Raw genomic sequence first — 19,008 nt, 5'->3', positions numbered from 1 at the left:
CACTTCTATGGTGGTACTACATATATCAATACAGAATGGGAAGGTGGTAAATATTTATACTTGGGAACACTCAAAACTGAGAAGGGTGAAAATGTAATTTAATCTCCTCCCATTAACATTTGGGATGCTAACACCTCAAGAGCTTTGGAAGAGATGGGAGAGTAGAGGTGCTAGTAAAATTACTCTAATATCAGCATCATGATGTCCCATGGTTCTTATCGCTCAATAACTACATCAAAATTTGTATGTGGACAAATAAAAAGATGAATCTTTCTAACTACCAAATTGCAAATAAATTAATAACTAATTCTAGCACTGTTCTATCAGAGAATTCATGCCAATCAGACACAATTTTGATGGGAAAGAGCCCTGTATTTCTTTCCCTTTCCACCACAGTGATCACCTTCCCAAATTATCTTTAGAAGAAGCAAGAAATCTAAAAACAGGATCCGAAAGACTGATATGGTGTAATCGCCTTGGTTAGGTGTCTGACCTTTCACCATTAGTTTTAATATTTCCTGAATAAACAGGAAATGAGAAGTTGAGATCCTGAACATGCTAAGATACTTTTCATAGCATCTACTAAAGAGCAGCAAGAACCTGGATGAGTAAATTTGAGAAAAAAAATGTTTATTTTGTTTTCCTGGGAGGCATAGCGATTCACTGAAGTTATCCTTCATGAATTCAAAATCAACTCAGTGCATTTCCCACAAACATGTTTGTTTAGAGATGCTATTTCAGTAGATCATCTGCTGCTATGGAATACGGCTGCTGACAGCCACCACTTTGTTTATAATCCAAATTATCAACAGCTCATATAATGTTCATTTTGCTTCATGGGAACACCCTTGTTGACTTCTGATTGTGTTACTGCAAGACAAAAATCTGAATTCAACCCCCTGGGGCAAGTTTGCTCTAGAAAACGCTTTTTATATATATAAAGGCAAATTGCAAAGCAAAAATTTAAGCCTAGATTTATCTGCTAAGCTCCTCACTAACCAAGTTGTGGGAGGCATCCAACATACAAACGTTATAATTAACCTTTTAGACATTCTTTCCCCACCTTAGTGGAACCCTATTATTACCTCTTGATTCACTGAAGACATGCCAAAATGCATCATTCTGTGACATAGCAAATACCATGGACTGTATTCAAACATCTGGGATAGCTTCCATGAACCAAGATCTACCAAGAGGGCTGGACATCCCTCTGTGTTGAACATCCCTCAGAGCTTCCTTAATGGGGGCATTCAACACAGAAATTCAGCTCAAGTTTTTATTTTTCTTTGCAGTTCACCTAACTCAGGATGAGAGTCTCGTAGAGACTTTTGAATAAAAAAACCAAGAAGAATGACTAAGCCTCTTGAGATGAGTGTTCTCTGAACATGGGGCCCTCCCAAGACCCATGTTTTCCAAATAGAATTTTCAGCTCCTTTTGTGCCTAGCTCAAGAATGTTGAAGAAAATGATTCACTACCTTGAGTTAACTGAGAATTTTGTTTTCACACATCTAGCACTCTGTGATCACAAAAGGGTATATTTAAAATTTTGACAATATAAAAGGATTAGAAAATAACCAATTAACTTTCAGTGCAGCTAAGTCAAAATCTTATCAGGCAGTCCTAACTCTTTCCTGCTTTCAGGATGCAAACACCTTCCATTTCCCAATATTACTTTAATGGATCTCTTCAAAAACTCAAGTAATGGCCATTTTGTCTTTATCTGCAGGGATACTGGCTGAAACAATGGTCTTTAAGACAGTGCCTCATTTCTTAAATTGATTAATTCATACCTCATTCCGCATGTAAAACCACTAAGATTTAGAAAAAGATACGTCTCTGAACAAACTGCATGGAAAAGCATCGGGGAGAGATTCAAAATAAACTCCGATTGGCTCGGGTTGCATGCCTCTTATTGTAGGCTTCCAAACATGACAGTCTGAACACAGCAATTGATTCTATGATTTCCAAATCTCCCCAGTGACATACGGTGCTCGAGAGAGAAGTATTCTTTATACTGAACCACTACAAGGTGCTCATCTTATTAACTGAGAAGCCATCTAACTTTCAGTTAGAAAGCCATATATCCCTACATGACTCCTGATGCTTAAAGTTATCTATAAGAAAGTATCTCTCTGTTTCCAGAGATTGTGATTTCTCTACTTTTCTGCAACTGGATATTTTAAGACCTTGTTTTCCATTCAGCTCATATAAGAAAGTTCATTTTAATTTCCCACAGTGGTTCACGCCAGTATTGTTTCTTTGAGTCTCCTTTTCCACATTTTCTCTGGCATATTCTTTAGTTACCTTTGCTGAAAAAGTCATTATGGTTTAACTTCAGGCTGAGGAACAGGGATAACTTTCTAGGATTCAGAGCACATTTCAACAGAACTTTTGCAGGAGGGAAGAGAGCCTTCGAGAAGGTAGGAGAAGAAGGCAGTTCTCATTGCACCTTCTCTTCCATTCATATACTGGGGAACTTTAGATATTCATGAGTATTTAACAGCTCACAGACCAGTGACAATTCACCTCCCCCTCCCCCCCGCCCCCAAATTTCCATTCCTTCATTGTAATCTGATACTTGAGAGTCAGGATGGAAGATAAACGTATCAATCAGAAAGGGGGGGATACAACATTGTCTATATCTAGTGACCCAAGTTTATAAAGATTAAAGTTGCTTTTCCCACTTGGATCAGCAGAAAATTTCACAATCAAGATAATTTATGCATGGCTGTTGGTTGGGGTCAATTATCACGTAAATTACTTCCTTGAAAATGCTATTGAGATGTTTGTCATTTAACAATTTTGATCATGAGCTTAAGTAAATAACCCAAATGTAACAAAAAGAGAACCCTCATTATGACACAAGAGAAATGATGTTGTGTGGACACAAATATGAGCTGCCCAATTTTCGGGTCTTTTGACTATTTAAAAAGATATATTTCATCTTATTCTGAAGTAATTTGTATGAAGTTTACTAACAGGGAAGGTAAATGTATTGTAGATACTTGCAGTTCATTAAACATTCTTAAGTTTTTGTTTTTTCCTTGCTGTTTCTGCCATTTTTGAGTGATCTTTGGAGGAAGAGTCTAAGTAGGCCCAAATCTCTGACAGACTAATTTTGAGAAGAAACTAACAAAATTTCAAAAAGTGCTCACACTGGCAATTTACATGTTTATTTTCACTGGGGCTGGGTGGATGCTGTGACTAGCAATGCTGCTAAGTCATCATGCAGTGTAGCAATTCCACACCAAGAGTACTGAATGCTTTAATCAGAAAGATTATAAGGTTTAAATAAGCATTTCAAAGTTCACACAGCTCTAACTTAGACCCCCACCTGCTGCACAACTTCAGAGGGAAGTTCTAACTTCCACTGCTTAAGCTGTCGGGATGCAAAAGAGTGCAGGGCATAGGAAATGGTTCCGTATTCTATCCAGAGAGAGAGATTGGAGCTGTCAATCTCCAGGGCTCGTTTAAAGCAGTTGAGGACAGGAGTAGAGTGCTTCCAAATGGGGCCATCGCTCTTCAGCTCATTGGAGTTCAACTTGTCCTGAATTCGACTTGCTCTAGCCAGCGCCATGCCAGCCCAAGAATCAAACCTATGCAAGAAAGAACAAACACAGCAAATAAACTCGCTGCAAAGTATCTTGAATCATGAGTGTGATTATTCCTTTTACTATTTCTCCAGATGTTTCTTTCTTACATCACAGGCTTCTCCAAAACAATATTCCTGCTGCACATCCTCCCATGGTAGTGGCATTCTGGGAGACACCGTACACATCTAATCCTTACTGCTCTCAAAACTAATTGAAAAAACACTTCCCTTGTCCCCATTTTGTGTTTTAACAGAATGAGGAACCTGGTCTAGAATTGTATGAAACACAAAAACGGGTAAAATGGATAAAATGTGTATGTCGATTTTGAAAACCTCCATTTTCTAGCTAACCCAATATTGTCCTAAACATCCATCATCATAGAAAATGAATAACTGGTGTCTTTTCATTCGAATTCAATATGTCCAAGTTTGAACAGTTCCATTCCAACCAGCTTCTTCTCTCAGAAACCATGCTGTCCTATCAAAACAATATGGTGCCCTTTCATCCTAGCCTCTAAACATTATCAAATCTTGTCCAACAGACAGCCCGTATTCACAACAACATTCTGGATGGCAGGACTGGATGGCACTCGATCTTTACTATCATTATGCTTTTTTGATGGAAACATGACTTAGTAGGAACCAAAAAATCTCCCTTCAGGACAAAATTTGATGTACAGACGTTCCCCGACTTATGCAAGCATTCCGTTCCGGAACACCTTGCATAACTCAAATTTCGCGTAAGTCAGAAACGTTTGTCTGACCATTACGCAAAAAAACCCCAAACTCCTATTTCTAGCTTACGCAAATCTGCCCTTACGGAAAAAGTTCTGTAAGTCGGGTCTTGCGTAACCCGGAGAGCATCTGTATGTGTAGCGTGGTGGTCACCCTCTTCCAGCTCAGAAAGGGTTAAAACCCAGCCCTTGGAGGGGACTGGGAGGCAACCAATCAGGGCTTGCCAAGCCAGTATAAAAGAGGGCAGACCAGAAGGGATAGTCAGTCTCTCTCCAGCCTTGGGGACAGAGATGGACCTGGCTCCCGGATAGAAAAAAGGGTACCTTGGACAGCGCAGTGCTGGAGAAGGGCAGGAGGAGCTAGGGAAGCTCCAGCCTGGCAAACCTCCAGGCAGAGGCCTTGCTTTCAGGACCGGAGGAGATACTAGGGCTGTGGGGAAGCAGCCAGGGAAGGAAGAAGCAGCAGGTCCAACCCCCTTGCCGATGAGGAGTGGCCATTTCAGACTGAAGTTTGTCCCTGATGGAAGGGGCTATATGAAGACTGGCAGTGGGTCACTGAGGCGAGGTGGGGTTCCCCACGGAGGGGAGGACCACTGAGTCTATGGGCACTGCTGCAGGGCCGTACTCCAGAGAAGGGGCACCGTGGGCCGGGAGGGATGCGGGGCCTGAAGTACAGTGGTGGAGATTGAAAGGAAGCAGGTGCCGGTAGGGCGACACCGGCCAGCAGGACGCGCTCCGGAGCTGGAAGAGCTAATTCCCAAGGTAACCAGCAGGAAGCGCCACAGCGGTGAGTGCACACCATGATACAGTATGGTAAAAGCTACCTTGCGATGAAATACCTCAAGATTCAGCACTATGCTTATAAATAAGGTTAAGATTTTGTCACAGTTATTTTACTAAAAGTCATGCACAGGTCGCAGACAATAAACAAAAATTCATGAAAGTCTGCAACCTGTCCATGACTTTTACTAAAAATCACCAGCAGGAGGGGATTGATAGCCCTCACTGCTTTGGGGGGAAAGCTCCGGCCCTGACTGCCGGGAGTGGGACTGACAGGCCCAGCTGCTAGAGGGAGGACAGCTACGGCCCGAGCCTGCAGCTGCTGCAGAGAGGGCTGAAGCTGAAGAAGTCATAGAGGTCCATTAAAGTCAAGGAATCCGTGACCTCTGTGACTAAATCATATCCTTACTTATAAGTGACAGTAAATTCAAAGGGATTCTCCACATTGGATGAACCCAAATTGCTAAACCATTTTAGCAATGGTATGGAGCTTCCAATTTTTAATGCAATTCTAACACCAGATGGTTAATCATATTTATAATACTTTTAAGTTTCTGCTTACCAACATTGACTTAAAACTTCACCCCATGTCAGATTAAAAGGTGATCTGAAGACCCACATTCCATGAGGTTTTCAAAATTAGATATTTTGAAAAGATAATGTGAAAATACTATGTTGCTTGCCGGATAATTAATTGTAACAAATTAATGGCAGCCTGTGGAGCAGAATTTTGAAGTGACACTCTCAAATGCTGACAGGGCTTTACTCCTCCCCCTCCAAAAAAAATCCTCATTTTGTATTAAAATGTTCTTGTAGTTTTATCATAAGCCACCGAATCAAGATTTCAACACTTGAAAAATCCCAGTTCCTAGACTGGAAGACTCAATCATGACCAGGCTATGATGCTGGGTTTGTTTTGATTGCAGATTTTCAAATATAACTTTGCTCTGTGCCTACACTCTCCCTGTTGCTTTGTTATATGACTGAAATTAACAATATTTTTGCTCTTCAGAAAAGGTTTTTGTCAACTTCAATCCCTTTGCCATCTCATTAGAAGGAAGCTGGTAGGAAAAGCCGAATTTGCACGTCCTAGGTTTATTGATTGGCATTTTAAGATTATTGCAGCTCACTTTTTGCAGGAATTTTAAAATAGAAAATACAATTTTTAAAATGAGGGACTGTCACTCTGTGAAGCTTATTCATCTTAGAAAGTATCCCTTTGAGATGGTGAATACTGAAAAGGCAGACAAGAGAAATATTTCTGGTGTTTAACTAGTGGTCATCAGAACAATACAGCTCTGTCCATTTTGACCTATTTTAGAGTATCTCTCTGCCAGCAAATCTAAATAAACTTAAAAAACCCAGCCCAAGCAGCTAATCCATCGAGAGATGGTATGTGTTTGTCTTATGCAGTTAACCACTGACATAGCTTCCATTTCTCACTGCCTGTAAACCTGCCCCAGGGAAACCAATGAGCAAAAGAGAAAAGAAAGTCAAGTCAGTAATTATCACACCTCTTGCTCTTCCTGATTATAATTCAATTTCTCCCACTCTCTGAATTCTGGTCATTTCAGAAACCAAAAGGAAAATGTCAAATAGCTGATAATTAACAACAAGTTTTTTTTTCCAAAATGCTCCTTAAGATACAACTTACTTCTAATAATAAACATCAGAAAATGTTATTACTTTCCAAATAGAACAAACGCCCTGATTTGTCCCTCATTTCAGTACTGATGAATTGAAGGGAATGAACAACACTGACCTATTTGGACAAATACAGATATCATGCATGTAGAATTTAATGGCCTTAGATTGCTCTTTATTCTTGAAGTGGTAGTCTGCCAGGAGGTAGTACAGCTCAGTCACCACTGGAGGAGAGTAGTCTGCACCCTCAGGGAGAGATGGTACCTGAAAACAGAAAACCTTAGATGACTCAGGAGCATATTTTAAAATAGCTCTGTATATACTATTTCCCCACATCCCTACATCTATCCATATTCACCTACATTGAACCTCTTCCTTGTAAAACGACAAGCTTTGGAAAGGCCATTCTAACCCAATTAAAATGTGATTTTTGTGAGCATCAAATGTCAAATTAGACACCACCCAACAATCCCATACTGTGAAAATGAAACAATATAGCCATTTCCTTCCCTTGAAGTTTTTTAAACAATTAACTGTACCTTGCTGAAGGTTCCTTCAATATAGCCAGAGACATCATCTAGGCTTAACATGGGCTTATCTGTTCGAGGAACAATTGTAGCAATCTTCTTCAGAAGGTTGGCCAGATCAGCAGATACAGTGCTGGTTTTGTAGCTATCAAACTCAGGGAGGGTTTTGGGCTTAAAATATTCAAACATGAATAATGCATCTTCCCACATCAGATCCACCTTAAGGGAAGGGGGTGGGGGAAAGAGAGAAAGAAATTATCTCAATAAGTCAAGAGCTAGGGAAATTTTTTAAGAATAGAATAAAACAAAACATTACATCAGCTAAAAACCAGTGCAACCTTTCCAGAATGGAAGATCCAAAGGCATTATTAAGATACAATGTTCAGCACAGTGATTACAGGCGAAGGCTCTCGACTGTAACTTAACGAATGTTTTTAATAAGGATAGCTTTACTTACTCGGAAGAGTTGGAGAGTCTGCTTAGACCTGCCTGAGAAGCAGGAAATTTGGAGACTGACATGGGGGGTGTGAGAAGAGATAGAAGGAAAGAACTACATTTGCTATAGATTTTGAAACTCAAATCCAGGTAACAGAGAAGGAAAATTCCAGGAGCATCCCCAGCAATTACAGAGTTGGAAGCATTTTCAAATCAAACAGTAAAATAGCCAGTCACACCCTTGTCTCTTCACCTTTTTTCATTTTTTTTTTTAAATGTTCAGGTGTTTGTAGTTTTCCTATCTTAAGCTAATTGAGTCATGCTTCCCCTATTACTCATGCAACACTGGAATTTGCTTTTCTGAAGACAGGGTGAAATCATAGCCCCAATGAAGTTAATGGGAGTTTTGTTACTTACTTCAGTGGGGCCAGGATTTCACCCAGAGTTTCCCACCTTTTTTAGGCAAGAAGTGCCCTTTCCAGCAGGAGGGATTCTCTTCTCCCACTTTCTTTTTTTTTCTTTGCCCGTCCCATTCATCTCCTCCTCCTTTTTATTAGACTTACAAAACAGTCTATCTGAGATGCTTCTTCTGGGACTCTAGCATATTATACATATGAGATGAGGTGAGGTTGAGAAGAATTCAGAGACAGACTATGAATAAGAAAATACAGCTATCACTCAGCAGACTGCACTGCAAAATTCTTAACAGGCTCGCTATATTATGGCGTCAGAGGCACTAACCAATTAAGTGTTTTCTTGGGTAAAATCCAGACACAGGAGGCAGCTTCATGACCATCTGGTTTTTGGTAAATGTAAAGTTATCCCGAGTCTAACAATGATGAAATGTCTTCTGGAGATTCCTCATAGCTCTGCTTCTCCCAAACTGAATTTTTTAAGTTTTAATAATCCATACTAACCAATATTTTACATCAGAGCTTTGGCAAGATAAAAATTTTAATATTTTACCAGCATCACTTTAAACTGCATTTTCCATATTCATCAACTGGAAGATCAGATGTTTGGTGTTTTAGGGTGTTTTTTTTTTTTTTTTTTTTTTTTTTAATATCATGGGTAAAGCTACAATTGGCTTTATATCCAACATCTAGCCCTCTTGTTCCATACTTATTTTAGGGATCCAGCGAGTTTTTTCATTATTTCTACCATATATAAAGGAAATGAATTTCAGGTCTGGAAAAAAGGTCCTAGTAATTATGACTCCTTCCCATTAATTCAGCTCAATATATTGACACTGGAGAAAACCATGTTCTTCAGCATTTTAAGGTGTTACACTAAAGGTAAGTTGTGCTTATCTTACCTGTTGCACAGAATGCTCTTCCAGGTACCTTGCTTTGCTCTTTTTGCTCGGGAAGCTGTACAAACAGTAAAAACATTGCTCCAGGGCTGTCTCCAGTTCCTCTTTGTAGGGATGAGTATCTTCCGAGGTAGACACTGCAAGCTCCTTTTGCAGTACCCACACCTAGAACATCAAAAGCATCAGAAGTCAAACAAGGTCTGATAACTGAATTTGACATTAAATTAAATGCTACCTATTTTTATTTTCCTAAATGTGGCAACCAGATACTACGGCGAGGAATGCAGTACAAGAGCCTATATCTAACAGAACATGCACAAAACAAGTTTACTGTTTCTCTATTACTCACATCCAAATATTCTCCACATCTCTGCATGCTCATCACTTTTGTAATATGTCCATTTCCATTACACTGTAACCTAATACCATTCTTTCACCTTCTGTATTTGTGATGCTTATGTTCTCTTCCAGTTTCATTTACTGAAGACAGTATCTCCACTTGACGTTTTCAACTTCTAAAAGTCATTGAAAAGCTCCCTCATTACCCTCTGCACATTTAGGTGGTTTACTCTAGCAAATGATTAGATTTTACCAGCCTTGACATTCAAGAAGAATATCACCACCAAAGAGACAGAAAAATGAGAAAGAAGAGGCCCCAGTTCAGAGGATGTGGAGGAATACCTGGGATAATTAATGAAATTCAGGCAAGAAAAGAAAGAGGGAGTTGTCTTGCACAGTAACTCCTTTTTTCAACCATAGCATTTTAACTACACATGTAGGATACCATGACCTATTTATACACTAGGGGTCAAAGAAGGCAGCTGGATTATTGCTGAGAAGACTGAACCTCAGAGGAGTCTGTAATGTCTACTGGAAGTTTGACAGATCTCACAAACATCAGTTAGCAGAACTTTCCAAATCTCAACCCAATAGGCATCAACAGCTCTGGATGAGTGAGCTTCACCACAGATGGGAAGAAGCCACGTTATATGAAATAATTCTCTAATAGAGAAAATCATCCATCTTGCCGGTGAGAGTTTAGAGATGGGAAAACCTAACCTTGACTGATAAGAGGATATATCATCTGTCTGAGACTTGGGCAAAGAGCTTCTAAGCTTGATCTCAAAGTTTATGCTACATATTTACAAATCCCCTTAGGTCTGGAAGTTCCATTAGAACCTAAAAAAATAATTTATAAATTCTCAATGAAAATGTAACACCAATTATAGCCTGAAGTTCTGTAATTCTGCAGGCCAGATAATGGAAAACAGGAAAGCCTTTTCTAAAGAAAAACTTCAACTATGTATCAGAGTAAGGATGCTCACATATTAGGACACCAAGGGCTGCATTAATAGTTTACCAGAAGGCCAAAGGCAATGTCAGTTTTGCATATAAAATTTACACAAACATTATCCCAAAAAGCACAGTGTGAATATATGTTGCAAATGTATCTTTCTTGGTTGCAACTGATCAGCTCTCACTCCACAGCTATAGGTGGAAGAAGAGGGTAGCCATCAGCTGCCCCTCTATCTCCCCCGCCTCCTTTTAAGGATCATACCTAGTTCTATGACATTTTTGGGATAGATCTGCAATAGAAGGCTGAAGAGTAAAAAAGGTGGCCCTATGAGATCTTTGAGTAAGATCCCTAAAGGGAACATTTTTGTGAGGGTCTTGATTTTTCAGTGTCATTGACAAACATTTTCATCAAGAGTAAGCTGTGTTTTTGATTCTGCCCCTTTATGAAAGACTGGTTTAACCATCAACTATCCCCAAGAAACTACAGGGACCCCAATTTCTATAGATTGTGTAGGCTCTCTATTCTCATTAGCATTAACGCACAACCTGTATCATGTGGTTAAGATACACGTTGGAGACAAGATTTGCCTTTACAGCATTTTTATGATTTAAAATTAATCTTCTGGCTAATTTTTTTGCATTACCACCACTTGGTACCTCTTTTCCCATAATCTTAGGGCATCGGGTTATTCTTTGGTCACTTACTTATGTCAGCATTTCTTAGCGCTGAGGCCTAAAATAGCTAAGCTAAAACGTTGCAGGCCTCAGCCTACAGGCCTTGCGTTTCAACCCTCCTGTGCCCTTGCTCAGCTTTTAATAATATTCATTCTTAGCAACAATTCAGAATGATTTTGTAATGAATGATTCAAACTGTGGCTATAGTAGATGTATTAATGCCATATTAACATTTTTTGTTACACAATATCCTTCAGCCACCAGCAGTGAAATGTGTGCCAGCAGATGGCTCACCTACAGATGGTGATAATTTGGTACTGATGGGCTATTGTGTAAAACGCACACCTGTGTCTAGCATACTTGTGAAGGCCATTTTCTCTTTTAATATTTTCTTCCCCACTGGAATATCTTCCTGATTTTCAGCCTTTCAACACCTTTTTGGATCTGAAAGCTATACTACTGACTACTTGTAATAAGTTACACATGTTAAATAAGGCTTTTGTTAAAAGTACTTGATGACTCTAGGATTGGTAATTCAGGGTTTTTTTCAGAGCACACAATTACATGTGGGGTAGCGATGCACCTTCTAAATTCTAGGAGGATAAGAGGAAGCAGTAATCTGCTGACAAAAATTCTACTGCTGCCCATAGGAGATTTCTTCTCCCCAGCATTAATTAAACCACTATATATCATCATCAAAGTCAACAGTGATCTGACAGCCCTCCTTTCATCTACTAATAGTGCAGTACTAGTGCCTTAAAATACACTTCTGGGTTCTAGAATACTATCTAGCTGTAACATGAATACAATGAAGAAAAGTCTTCCTGTAAGACAGCAGGCACTAAGCAATGATCCATGGACAAGGTAAACAAAATCTATTTCTTCCCCAGATCAACCTAGAATTATTAAATTATCATCTAGGGCAGCTGCAGACGTCCTAGCATAGTTTCACAGAACTCCACCTGAAAGAGTTTTTTTTATTTTTTGAGCATCAAATTCTGATGTGCACAGTTGGACTTCCTCCCCACAGGAGAATTCCGTGTGTGTGTGCACGCACGTTTGCATATGTGTGCATACCCACAGTGCATCTCTGTGGTCCTGTCTTTTCTGCACTGATCTGCTGTGCTGAACTCAGTGAATATGAACAAGGGAACTGGGTGCTGAGGATTATCTATTGCTTTACTCCAGGAACATGAGCAGGGAAAACCGCACTAATTTTATTTATTTATTTCCCCTTTGGGTATTTTTCCCTATGATCCTGCTTTAGAGGAAGATGCAAATTTGAAACCGTGTTTGAGCCCAAAAATATTTAGTGACTAACACTCCCCCTGCCCTCAAAGAGGCTGGGCTGATTGTCTCTCCTCCCCCCGTATGAGCCCCCTTTCAGTACTGGCCTGGAGTTCAGGATGGACTGGACACCTGTTTACTGCATGGGAGCCACACGGGCCAGACATGTCTGTATTTCCCTAGGAGGCTCCAGCCTGGCAGTATAGAACAGCTGGGAAGCCTGTTGTAGAGGTAGTAGCAGGGGAAGGGAGCTGGGCATGAAGGTCCCTTATCACGCTCTCTGGTGTCAGCAGCACCCATGTTGTATCCAGTGTCCTCCATCCATGGCCTGAGGAGAGACTGAGGGGTATGAGGTGGCTGAATTCTGCAGTCAGCAGCATGCTGCTGGTGAGGGTCTAGGGACAAAGGCATGATGCCATTCTGGCATCACTCCCCTCATGGAGTTGGGAGAGGGGGAGCTACTTACCCCCTACAGCCATTTTTTCTAATCCTAGCTGCCTCCTTTCCTGCCTGGATGAGGGGGACAGAAGTGAGCCCACCTAGACTAAGCTGCTGAGACAATGCATGTGTCTTGCCCAGCAGAGCTGGCCTCTTCTATCCCTCATGCCCAGGGAATGGCAGCCAAGGCAAACCTGCTCAGACTGAGCTGAGAGAAACTGCATCTTGCCCACAGAACTGGCTGAGTTCTCCAATGTGACACCCAATAAGCAGGGGAGGGACACAGACCTTGCCTTCTGCCTTTGGCTTTCCTTGGTCTAGCTATCTCCCCTGAAGCCTGTAGGGATGCTAGCTACTGCAAATGCCTCAAAGGGAGAAGTAGAGCTGGGGGACAATTTCCCCAAAAAGGGAAAAAACACAGCGCAAGGAGATGGCAGGGAAATAATACACACTACTGAGCCAAAAAGTTATTCAGAAACTTGAAACAAAGTTTCAGTAAAGCTCTGCAGCAGGAAGATCTGGAAGAACCACAGGTCTGGTTCTGCTCCCAAACTGCAAAGCAGCAAGTTCCCTTTGTACCAGATATCTGGACCAGAGCACAATAAAAAAAAAAAAAAAGCAATATCATGCTCAGTCATCAGGTTACAAGTAATGTTGATGGATGCTGACAATACCATTCATTAACATGGCTTCTAACTTCAGAAAACCTTTTTTTTTTTTTTTTTTAAAGAGTACAGTACCCACCATTGCTTTATTAAAATTTCAGTTGCATAATTTGAACCTTGTGTTGATCACTGAGAACACAGGCTGATGAAAGAGCATAATTTTTTCAGGCAAATCAGTAATAACCTTTATTCAGTGCTTTACAGTTTCAAAGAAATGTATAGTGAATGAGTAATGAATAGTTAATGAGTTAACATAAGACAGTCTGTTATCCCAGGCAAATGACATGTTTTGTCTGTTTAGAAAAGCCAGATAACTTTTTCAGACTATGATGGAAAACAGCTTGGAAGAGCAATCCTTAACTATTTCATTACCTAGGATAAAATGGCCATTCCAATACATGTATATGGGGGTAGGGAACAGGAGAAAACACAAATTAAAAAAAAAGTTTAATATTTAGGCATCAATACTCACATAGAATTTGAGAAGGGCACCCTCTGAGTTACAACACCAAGATCTTCTTCCTAGGTACTCATGAGCAGTGTTCAGTAACATGAGGGAAGGAGGCAGCATAGGCGTGTCAGGACTCACTGGAAGAAAGGAGATATAAATACAGGCATCTAAGTACAAAACTGAGCTAACCTACCTAGCCACTTATTTCTCCGCATTTTGGTATGGAAACCTTTCCTCAGAATGACTGTCCACTGTGGTGAGGAAATGAGGATTGGAGACTCCCTAAGTGAGGGGGACAAAGGAACACTAGCCATTTCCCATATACATGCCAAAGAGGAAAAGGATAAGAGCAATGTTTTAATAACATATAACATTGACAAATTAAACTATTACCTTCCTCACCCTGGCTTTGGAGCTGCTGCTGCTGCTGACAGCAAAGGGATCGGAAGGCATCTTCTTCATGCTGGATGATTCGGTGCAAAATAATCCAGGGAAGCACTGACGAGACATATGGCTCTTTGGCTTCCTCCTGGATTGCCATGCTGCAATCTATAATCTAATAAAGAAATATACTATACCCATTATACACATTAGAAAAAGGATTTACACATGTCCAGATGACTCAGCTGGTAGTGCATTCTATTCATACACAAACAAAATCTAAATTTAAGTAGCTTTGTTTCTTGTGCTGGCTGGGCCTGAAAGTACTAAAAGGAAAAGACACTCTCAACTTCCAGAATTTGATAATATGGGAAAAGCCCATTTTTCTTACCTGTAAGGTCATTTTCTAACTAGGTACATTTGTACTAATATCACACTAGAACAAGTGCAAATCACTAAGCGAATAGCAGAATTTTTGAACACTAACAGAAGCTGCATCAAGGCTCCTGTTAGTGATGACTATAAAGAGATGTATTTGCACCCTGGAAGGTAAGACATACCTGCTTAGAACGAAACTGGACAAAAGTTAGTTCCAACAAATTTAAATAAAATGAAAATCTTGTAGCCAGATACAGCCAACTAGGAATTATGAACAGATTCTACTGAAGAGATACATTTCAGAAAGAGTAGTTAACTAGTGAATAACGCATAACAACAGACTAGAAATAAGGGATGGGTGGGTGTGTGACAGACAGTCTGTTAGAGAAATACCAGTATCATTTACCTATGAAAAATTGCCTATTCTCGAAACAGAGAAGACAACAGCTGAAAGAAAAGGGATTTGTATGGCTTTCCCTCTATGTCCCTTCTCCAGAACATATGCTAGAAGAGCTCTACTGAAAGCTGCATCTACTGAAGCATATTTGACTACCTTATAGTGTCTAGTAAAAGCATGCATTGAGGACCACACAGCAACTTTACAAATCTGTTAGTAAAAATAGTGTCCTTTTTCAGTTAACCAGGTGGAGTTGCTATTCAGGAAATGGACTGTGATATTCAGAGAAGTATAGGCTTTAGTAACACATTCCATATCATTCAGATAGTATATTTTTATGGAACTTATGCTTTTCCTTTGGCCTCTCAAAAGTAAAATGAACAAACATCCATAAACTCAGAAATTTGTATTTTATTCTTATTTTTATGTCCTATTGAACATCTCAGCAGGGATGGAGAGACAAAGGCCTAGGAAAGGAAGGCTAATCTCTTGATTCTGATAGAAATTAGTAGTGCAAGTTACATCAACTCTCCATGCCTCAGTTTCACCAACTGAAAAGTGGGAGTAATGATACTTACAATCCTTTGTAAAGGACACAGAGCTACAGATGAAAAGATCTATATAAGAGTATTATCATCACTGTTTTTCGTTAATGTAAGAAATAAAACCCAACTCTCGACTTCTAATATTAAAGTCTCTTTGAAGGAGAACTCAACTGTAACATGAAAGGTATTCCAACAGCTATATCTATTTCTAAATGAGAGTGTGTCCCTATACAATTTTAAGTGTCTAATCAGTAACTAAAAAAATAACCCCCCCGACAATCAAGAAGCAGTTAAGAACAAAAAAAAAAAAAAAAAGAGAAGCAATCCGTTTGGCATAAAATAAATAGGAAGCTAGCATTTTGACAATTTCTTTAAATTGTGTAGGATTGAGAAAATTCAGGTACTGTTAAAGGATTGAGAAAATTCAGGTACTGTTAAAACTTTCTGGAAAATCCTCTACTATAAACCAAAACAAATTAAGGAATTTACCTCTAGCAAATTTGAAATTCTCTGATTTTCCTTTCCCCCACACCCCAAATGGAAAATTGATTTATAACGTCCAATTTACCTCAGAGAGAGAGCCTCTTGGTGAGAGTACAATGTCCCATCATTAAAACAGTAGCCCTAACCTTACACAAAGATAACAGCCCCAGTTACTGAAACGGTGACAGGTGTTTTTAAAATTTCTGGAAATTCCTTCTTTATTTTATTATATTATACTTAGAGACATATTTTATGCATATAAACTGTATATATTTGTTCTTATCTGTGAAAATATTTATGGTATTACAAGAAATTCATGCAGTTTCCCTATAATAGCCTTACCCTTAGTGCCACTTTAACTAGTGACCAAATAGGCATCACTGTACACATTGCTCTAAAGCCTTAGGGTCAGATTGTGCAAGGTGCCAAGTGACCTCAGCTCCCACTGAAGTTAATGACAATTGAGAGCACTCAGAATGTTGCAGATAGCAATTAGCAAGCTTGGGTCTTTAAAGAGGAAATAATATTGAAAGCAGTTTACAATTCTGGCACTTGTGGCACTTAAATGAGAAGTTCAGGAAAAAAGTAAACAAACAGTTTTCAAAATTTCAGAAGAACTTCTACAAAAAGGCTAAATATTGCCTGTAATTTTAAAACTGGAAAGAGGTAATAACCATCATTTTACTTAATTCTGTCCTTAAGAGGAAGGGAAAGAGGAATGAGGATGAAAATACCCCTCATCATCGTCAGATTTCCAATTCTGACTCACGTCCTATATCTGTATGAGAATCTAAAGAACTGATCAGCCGCCAGAGCTACTAGCATCTCAGTTGAATGATGTAACATACCAACAATACCAACTGACTGTACCTGTTCCTAAGGTTCACAGGATCTTTCTTACCATCCCTCATGTGATTGGCAGGAATATGCAGCAAGATCTGTGCCAGAAACAAACTGGGCCCAGCCAGCGGGACCAAAGCTTGCACTGCTGCCCCTAGAAACAGAGTCATAGCCAGCAGTACTGCTCCCTGAGCCACCTTATTACTATTCCTTGCTCATTTCAGCAGAGACGGTGCTCAGAATTAGCTGCCATTACTGATTTCAGAAGAGATTCTGCATCTGACATCTTGCAGTGAAAACTAAGAGTGTGAAAGGAAACAGCCCACACAGAAATGTAACTCAAGAGAGACTGCAAGTGGGTGGCAGTTCAGGCAGCAGCTGTATCACGCCTAAAAAAGATCTGTAGCACAGTGGCTGCTTGCCAGTGTAGGTGAACAGGTTACCTGAATAAGGTTGTTTGTTAGCCGAATGAGGCTCAGTGTTACAGAAGATTCCTTCAGGATGCTGCTGTCTGACGACAGTGAGCGATCAATCCCCGTGAGCAGCTGTGTTACTGTAGCAACCCACTCTTCTTTAGCAGAAGCTACTGTCATGTTAATCATCTGCTGAATTGCTTCGTTCAAGGCAACTTCAGAGCATTCAAAACATTGCCTGTAATCTTTCTGTTTCAGCAGGGAATCCTAGTGAATGTTAACATGAAAAAAAAATGTTATATGGATCTAATGTTTATTTCAAAGCATAAAAGCACAATAAAGGGGAAAGGAGAATGGAAGAAGGCACACAGTTTGCAGCTAATGTTTACTCTACTGAGATACCAGTATGAAGTTTCTAAATGTGACATAAAATGGGCAATATAAGAGACCCCAGAACCCATGCTCCTCAACTGAGTGTCATCAGGGAAGCAACACTGAGTCCCATTCTCTGAATACGAAGAGACTCTACATGAGCCTCCTTTGCAGGAAAGAGGCAGCAATGAGCCTCTTGCTTTCAAGCCACATACTGCCGTGTAAAGAGGTTCAACAGAATCAGAGTTTGAGTCACTATGGACCCATGCTACTATGTTATTACTGATTTAGAAAACAAGCTCATATGATGATAAAGGCTACAATGCTCAAAGTATTTTTATGATCCCCAGCTCTAAGATTCTTTCTTGTTGAGTATGGAAAATAAGTTCTGATGTCCCACTATCACAACAAAATAGGAATGTGGATCAAAAGTAACTGGCACAGGCTCACTCCAGTCAAACTAGCAGTAAAAATAGCCAACACAGAGGAAAAAGACTAAGGAACTCACAGACTGCATCCTGTTCCCTCAGCAGAGGGCATCTATCCCTTAATTGTCATGGTAGTGCATAATCTTCTGATCTTGCTAGAATAATCTTCTATCCTGTACTTGCGGATTGCAGCAGTCAAGAACTTTTTTTTAAAATCTATAGTTGGGCAATATCTGGCACCCTTTTCTGTTAGATAAGGATCTTGCCATGTTGATCTAAGCTTTTATCACCTCCAGTTTGGACTTTTGTAATATGCTGTGAAGCCACCCTGGAAATTACAGCTGGTGCAGCAGCCTGCCTGTGAAGCAGGACAGACCAATGAGAAGTTATCACACCAGTGCTTCTTGCCTCACATCCAGTTTCAGGTGCATAGGATGCTTGGGAGCCACCATATAAATAGTCACCGGCAACAAAAACTCCAAGTCCTAATAGCAGGCCATTGGTAAAGTGGGTTCATCCATAATAAACCTCTAAAACTGATCCAGGTTCACTCGCGTTTATACAGCCTTAAAGTTTTCAAACTCGAGTGAACCTGGATAGATTTTAGAGGTTTGGGTGAATCCACTCTCTCTCTCTCTCTCTATTTATATATATATACACCCACACACATTTTCTCTCTCTCTCTACAAATATATATACATACATATATACACCTCTACCTCGATACAACGCTGTCCTCGGGAGCCAAAAAATCTTACCGCATTATATCGAACTTGCTTTGATCCACTGGAATGCGCAGCCCCGCCCCCCCGGAGCACTGCTTTACCGCGTTATATCCGAATTCGTGTTATATAGGGTGGTGTTATATCGAGGCAGAGGTGTGTGTGTGTGTGTGTGTGTGTGTATATACACACACACACACACACACACACAC

The 19,008-nt window shown here is 40.0% G+C and overlaps 1 protein-coding gene across 8 annotated transcripts in view; it reads right to left on the bottom strand.

Annotated features, from left to right (window-relative positions):
• CABIN1 (calcineurin binding protein 1) overlaps positions 1-19,008 on the bottom strand; it is a 236,290-nt gene that overhangs the window by 189,125 nt on the left and 28,157 nt on the right. For 6 of the 8 annotated variants that reach the window (XR_004648280.1, XM_034791361.1, XM_034791366.1 and 3 more), the window contains 7 exons: positions 17,305-17,541; positions 14,231-14,393; positions 13,859-13,974; positions 9,029-9,190; positions 7,291-7,497; positions 6,870-7,015; positions 3,336-3,597 (listed from right to left, as the gene is read on the bottom strand). Coding sequence is in view for 7 of the 8 variants with exons in the window: in XM_034791361.1 (XP_034647252.1) it covers positions 3,336-3,597; positions 6,870-7,015; positions 7,291-7,497; positions 9,029-9,190; positions 13,859-13,974; positions 14,231-14,393; positions 17,305-17,541 (1,293 nt within the window). In the remaining variant the exon portion in view is untranslated. The remainder of the gene's footprint in view (positions 1-3,335; positions 3,598-6,869; positions 7,016-7,290; positions 7,498-9,028; positions 9,191-13,858; positions 13,975-14,230; positions 14,394-17,304; positions 17,542-19,008) is intronic. The other 2 variants (XM_034791365.1, XM_034791368.1) reach the window with 1 other exon arrangement.

Source organism: Trachemys scripta, chromosome 15 (genome assembly GCF_013100865.1).
Source record: "Trachemys scripta elegans isolate TJP31775 chromosome 15, CAS_Tse_1.0, whole genome shotgun sequence".
NCBI classification, from domain to species: Eukaryota; Metazoa; Chordata; order Testudines; family Emydidae; genus Trachemys; species Trachemys scripta.
This window is presented reverse-complemented; position numbering and strand designations above follow the sequence as displayed.